The sequence below is a fragment of the Saccoglossus kowalevskii genome, chromosome 19, assembly GCF_978046115.1.
Source record: "Saccoglossus kowalevskii chromosome 19, keSacKowa6.1, whole genome shotgun sequence".
Lineage (NCBI taxonomy): Eukaryota > Metazoa > Hemichordata > Enteropneusta > Harrimaniidae > Saccoglossus > Saccoglossus kowalevskii.
The window spans coordinates 7,627,738-7,634,795 of record NC_140659.1 but is presented as its reverse complement, the minus strand read 5'-3'; the positions used below and the strand labels follow the sequence as shown (position 1 = coordinate 7,634,795).

Below are 7,058 nucleotides of genomic sequence, written 5' to 3'. Positions count from 1 at the left end.
ATTCATGCGTACTAAAATGTGTTCACAATTGACTCAATCAAACTCATGCACGAATGCCAATAAACCCAAATATCAATATGTATGTCTTATCCGCCCTTGGGTTTTGTATCCTATTTCAGCTGCCTTAGATCAAACAAGACATGCTATTGACTGGGCAATAGTGTACCTGGTACATTTCCCTGATGTACAAGCCAAAGTTCACCAAGAAATTGATGAACAGATTGGTGTTGACTGCTTACCGAAAATATGTGATAAAGACCGCCTTCCGTTTTGCCAGGCAGTGATAATGGAACTAATGAGAGTGAGGACTGTGGTGCCATTGTCTCTACCATTGAAAACCACATGCGCAACAACTCTGGGTGAGTCAATTGCCTCTTTGTTTCAGAATTTAACTTAGTATACACTTTTTCATAAGTCTTGCGCCATCACTGTTTCCTGTGGATGGGACTTTTCAGGTGAATCCTGCAAGAGGCTGCTGGGTAAATATTCATTTTTGCTGTTACTGCATATGTATAGAAAAGCACAACTTGATGTACATACATTGCAACCACATGGGTTTCATACTACGTATAGCAATTAACGTATAATAAAACACGTTGTTATATATACACACAATACCTGGTAATTAATATCTGATTTGTATGTGACAGTACCTAGTATACAGAAGCGTCTTTCAATTTATTCATTATTTGTAGTGTAGTGTCTCAACATATTTTGCCTTAATAGTGAATTTGCTCATGAATGTGTTTACAGGTGGCTTTGAACTTCCAAAAGGAACTGTGGTCTGGCCAAATTTATGGGCATTACATATGGATGAACGTGAGTGGGACAAACCTGAAGAATTCCACCCAGGTAAGCTGTGCATTGGTTTGTCCCAGGGATATATTATTCATATCAAAGTTTCTCTTTGATCCAAACTTTGTTATTCATGAAAGTATTACTTAATAATGCAGTAAATATGGCGCCCTTATTATTCTAAGAGTCTTGAATTCCTCATTCAACTCACGGATCTTGTTTCCATGAAAAAATCAATTGTATGAATGACTTTTCCTAACTAATTCACACAAAGACTAACCATGTTTGAGATATGAAACTGGTTGCCATGGAAACAACGATTTTTACAAAATGATTCTTTATTTATAAGTTAAGAATGAATTGGCATGCAATTGTCAGGAAGGATTACCATTGACATAAGTACCAATAGCTTGGACGTTGGGAGAGATCTGGACCAATTTCAATGGAAACTGCAATTTTGGGAATGGTTCATTGTTGTTGTTGAACACATTTTCGTGAATTATTAGGAGGGGTTAACTTGACACAACTACCAAAAAAATAGATATTGAGAGAAATCTAGTTCTGGTTACTTTGGATGGAAATATCAATTTTGTGAATGTTTACTCATTGACAACTCATCAGAATAAAGATGAATTTTCATGATATTTTTGAAGGGGTTGTATTTAACTCGGTTAGCATGTGGGAGAGATTTGGATCTCGTTACCTTAGAAACAAAAATACTTTCAATGATCATTCACTTGTTTAGAAGGGGTTGTCTAATCGATTATATTTCAGGGGAGATCTGGATCCAGTGGTGACGTGAATGATTTTGGAATGATTCTTTACCATATTGTCTAGTGGGGTCATTGTTCAAAAAAATATTCAAAAAATGAAAGCTTATGTCGTTAACTTAAATGTGTCTTGAAGACTAATACAATAGTAGTATTAGCAAGAAAAAGTACTTTGCAGTTGTGGGGTTGGTTTGCGTTCTCAGAGTGCCGTCTAATCAGATTTGTGTTTGTCAGTTACCTTATATATACAAATGTATGGTTGGACATGTTATGGAAAACATTAGATGAAAACATTCTAGCGCCTCAATTTTGACCAAACTCAGTAGCATAATTAAATCTATTTACTAGACTTGTCTCAAAGTTTGTTTTTATTCTGATCCATTTTTCCTGGGAATTTGGTGTGCATGTTGACCTCATTCAGATAGGTTTATTCTGTCTTCATGGAAAACTAAAAACTAAAATTAAATATCTTTGTTCATGGAGATACAATTGGTTGTCCCATTTGTTTTTGACTCCCATGTGCGAAGCACAAAATGGGAGTCTTTGCAGTTAGTGTGTCTGTATGTGTGTATGTGTGTATGTGTGTATGTGTGTGTGTATGTGTGTATGTGTGTCCGACTGTTCCACTGCTATCTCAAGAACCATACATCGGTTTTTGATGAAACTTGGTGCATAGATGCTCTGGGCCAATGCGCAGATTTGATTAGGTTTTGGTAAAAATCCATGCTCGTTAATTACCTAATTTGCATGATAATTAGCTAATTTTTAGCTGTTCTATGACTGTTCCACTGATATCTAAAGAACCACTCATTGGATTTTGATGAAACTTGGTACATAGATGCTCTGAACATATGCGCAGATTTGATTAATTTTTGGTAAAAATCCGTGCATATTAATTACCTAATTTGCATGATAATTAGCTATTTTTTAGTGGTTCCATGACTGTTCCACTGATATCTAAACAACCACTCATTGGATTTTGATGAAACTTGGTACATAGATGCTCTGAACTAATGCTAGGTTTTGATTAGTTTTTGGTAATAATCCGTGGATACTAATTACCTAATTTGCATAATGATTAGTCAATTTTCGGTTTTTCCACTGATATCTCAAGTACTAATCATCACATTTCAATGAAACTTGGTACATAGATGTCATACGACACTGCACAGACCTGATAGTTTTTATGGTAATATCAGTACATATTAATTACCTAATTTGCATAATTAATTAATTTTCAGCATTTGATATAAGTAGTTAGCATTACATTTCAATGAAACTTGGTACTTACATACTCAAGGACTATGCAGAGATTGTTTTCGATAAATATTTGTGCATATTAATCACCTAATTTGCATAATTAGTTAATTTTCAGCTTTTCCACGGGTATCTCAAGTACTAATCATCGCATTTCAATGAAACTTGGTACATAGATCCTTTAGGACTATGCAGAGACCTGATTAGTTTTAGGGTAAATAATTGTGCATATTAATTACCTAATTTGCATAATTAATTTTCAGCTTTTCTACTGATATCTAAAGTACTAATCATCATATTTCAATGAATCTAGAATTATGCAGACCCAATTAGTTTCCGGTAAATATTTGTGCATATTAATCATCTAATTTGCATAATTAACCAACTTTCACACTGATATCTCAGGTACTATACATCACATATCAATGAATGTACATGGATGCTGTAGGACAATAGACAGACCTGAATAATTGTGGGTTAAAATCTGTACATATTAATTACCTAATTTGCATAATTAACCAATTTTAATCTTTCACACTGATATCTAAAGTACCGTAAAAACTCCAAAATTTCGACCGGTTTTAAATAATTTGTGTTAGAAATGTGACGTGTTTTTAGAGTCAAAATTAAGGTGCATTTTCGGACGGTCGAATTTTTCAGAATAGAAATCAGCAAAAAAAAATGGGGATGATAGACAGTGTGCTTCATTAGTTTTTAAAAAATGCAATGTCCGTCAATTGACGTAAACTTCCTCATGTTTCACGGTAAAAGCAAAGGTCGTGGCCGAGTTGTAACTTAAAATCTAAACAAAGTCATCAATCAGTGAGTATATATGACAAGCAAAACAAAACATCAAGACGCGGAGAAGAGGTCAGCACAAAACTAATAGGTCAAAAGACAAAGCTGTCTCGCACTACCTAGGAAAACTTGCGAATGTTCGAAGTACAGGTACCCATTGGACAAAAGATACATGGAAGTTTAGCAAACGATCTCCCCGACCCAGTGCAATGTATCCGGTTAGAATCAAAGCTCACGTGTCCCTTATTTGAGCACCGTACCGGTGATTTGAGGGACCAAATTCTGCCGTAAATTCGCCCTTGGATTAAAAAATATAATGGGATTTAAGAAAATAAAATGGGACTTTTAAGGTGTATTTTGGCGTCATTTTTCGGACATTTCAATCAATCCTGCTGGCTAAAATAGAGTCTAAGTTTTACCGTAGTCATTGACGTCTGTCTATTCAAGAGTACACGTGTATGATTTTTATCGTGACTAGCGTGAGCGGGTAAGCTTCCTTTCGAGAATGAGCTGTTATCACTGTGAACAATGTTAAATTATTCTTCAGATGACCAGTTTATTTTTTAAAAACAACTAATTTTTTTATTTAAAAAAAATCATGCCGTTTTCGCATCATCCAGCTTTTTGATTGGTTAATTAGCGATTTGACCTATTTGACCTAAGAGAACATGGCGGATATCCTACAGCATCAAACGTTTATACGAGACCGGAATCATTCGCTTACGATGAAACTAAGTTGACTTTTATTTGTATTTCATAACCATTCAACAAATTTATTTTGTGTACATTATTATAATCACTACTGAGTACAGTAATAATCAACAATTCAGAAACGCAGCATGCCGAGATTTTTGTGTTCGTTTTTATTTGAAACTTCGTTTATTTAGAATATATTTTCGTTACCAATAAAATAAAAATCTCTCAGTCAATCAGAAACCCGGATTCATGCCTTTGAGGAAGGTCCCGTTTGAACGCTCACATCGGTTTTTTTTTCGTTTGGGGGAAAACTAAAACTGGTCGCAATTTTCGAATAAGAATGAGTCGGCAATTTTTAGTGGAGTCGAAAATTTGGAGATAAATAAAACACCGAAACCCGGCAAATAAATAGGCGGTCAAATTTTTAGAGGGGTCGAAATTTTGGAGTTTTCACGGTGCTAATTATTCCATTTCAATGAAACTTAGTACAAAGATGCTCTAGGACAATGTACAAACCTAATTAGTTTGGGGTAAAAATCTGTTCATATTAATTCCCTAATAAGCATAATAATTCATAATTTTTTGGTTCTAATCACATTTCAATTAAACTTGGAGACATAGATTTTCTGTTACATTGCGCAGACCTCATTAGTTTTACACTCAAATCTGGTCATATTAATTTTCTGATTTGCATAATTAGTTTTCAGCTAAGTAATTTCGAATTATATTTAATGTGTCTCCAATACTCTCAGCACATGGGAGTTCTTTCTAAGCTTTCTTTGATTATTTTCTGGCATCAAATATCTAGTAATAGAAATCTAAACTGTTCGTGCATCACAACTCACTGGACAACATTCATACCACAATTATAATTTGTTTCAAGGTGCAAGCTCACATACTTTTTTTGAAACTGAATCAAACTGATATTACAAAACCAACCCAATTACTGAGTTAACTTTTGTTTATTTGTGTACAGTATTTTATGGGTTTTTGCAAGGACCTGGAATAAAGAGCCAAATTCGTCTTCACAAATTCAGTTATGTCCAAATGATATAGCATTCAAACCGGTTAGTTTATTGTATAGTTTATGACGAGGAACAGGCTTATTTTAAACTTATATACAACATGACCGATGTGACACAGGAAATTCCTTGAAGATCTCATTTAATTGCACTCGACTATAACATGTTCGTATACCACTGACGGAAAGTGAAGAGTAATCTAATACTCAACGTTGGCATTTCACGATTTCGATGTATTATTTTTATGTAACTGTTGCAAGAATCAACACAGCTTCTTCGTCACTTTCAAAGCAATATAAAACTTGCGGGTACTTTAATCCCCAATTTGCATTTCTCTGATATACCGACCGATTCACTTAATGCAGAAAGCGATAGCTAGGCGCTCACCGAAAAACTTGGTTTTAAACTGAGGGGCGATTTAAAACACTGTCTTTGACTGATTTTGACATCAACGCAGAAATACACCAACTGTTCATAAACAAGGGCAAATTATCGATATTTTTTTATTTAATTCTCCCAATAGAACGTTTTCTGAATGACGAAGGCAATCTGAAACCAAAGCCAGAAAGTTATCTCCCATTCTCTGCCGGTCGACGTGGATGTCTTGGAGAAGCGCTTGTCAAAGATGAATTATTTCTCATGTTTACTTGCCTGCTGCAGCAATTTGTATTTACTGTACAACCGGGAGCTGAAAAACCTAGTTTGGTTCCTTATTGTGAAGCTTTTAACTTAAGATGTCAAAAGTATGAAGTTATTGGGAGAAAGAGAAACAAGTAAACATCTCATTTCATAATGATGGTTCCAAATTCCGTCATTACAAATATACAAATTACATGTACCTGTTGAAAAAAGCACAATAATTTGTAATATGATTATTTCTTTATGAATACTAAATAGAGGAAAAGTTTCGATGTGCATACATTTGTTTATTATTATTATTAACATTTTCTGCTTATATTTTGATTTTTCATTAAACTTTGTGGTAATTTTTCTGAAATATTGACAAAAACAAGCCATGCATGGCACAGCCCCCGTTAGTTATCGAATTTAAGATATATATAGTTTTGTTTATAGTAATATAGTTAGAATATAAACATGTCAGGAATATGATTATGATGATTGTTTAACATTGAAATGATTGACATTTGTATCTGATCATCAAACGAGTACTTGTCCATATTGAGAGATATTGCTCTGGAACAGCTTTAATTAAAACAAAATCAGCCATTTTGCATACATGTATATATCTATAACATGATGTATAATGAATATATAAAATTTAAACATAATTAGTCAAAGCATGTCAGAGATATGGATCCAGAAGCCTATTCATTAAAATAAAATGGCCGCCAGTCAGCCATTTAGAATCCGATCTGAAAAATAAAATGACGTGCATCAGGAACCCGTAATGTCTAATGTATGTACTATTAAAGTTTGAACAAAATTCATCCTGAAATGCTTGATATTTGATGATTTTTTAGCACAAAAATAGCCAACATTCGGTCATTTTTAATAGGATTGTCAAACCAATATATCGGTATATCCAAGACATGATTTATAATGAATATTTAAAATTTGAACATAATCAGCCAAAGCAAGTCAGAGATATGACACTAAAACCACATTCATTAAAACAAAATGGCGGCCAGTCGGCCATTTTGAATCTTATCTGTAAAACAAAATGATGTGCATCAAGGTCCTATAATGTCCAATGTATATA

General features: G+C 33.9%; 1 protein-coding gene across 1 annotated transcript; it reads left to right on the top strand.

The window, feature by feature from the left end:
• The first annotated feature begins 16 nt into the window (after nucleotides 1–16).
• Nucleotides 17–6,255, top strand: LOC144361660 (cytochrome P450 2U1-like). The gene is made up of 3 exons (XM_078013522.2): nucleotides 17–359; nucleotides 754–852; nucleotides 5,862–6,255. The coding sequence occupies exons 1-3, from the start codon at nucleotides 17–19 to the stop codon at nucleotides 6,113–6,115; spliced, it is 696 nt and encodes a 231-aa protein (XP_077869648.2). The 3' UTR covers nucleotides 6,116–6,255.
• The last annotated feature ends 803 nt before the right edge of the window (nucleotides 6,256–7,058 follow it).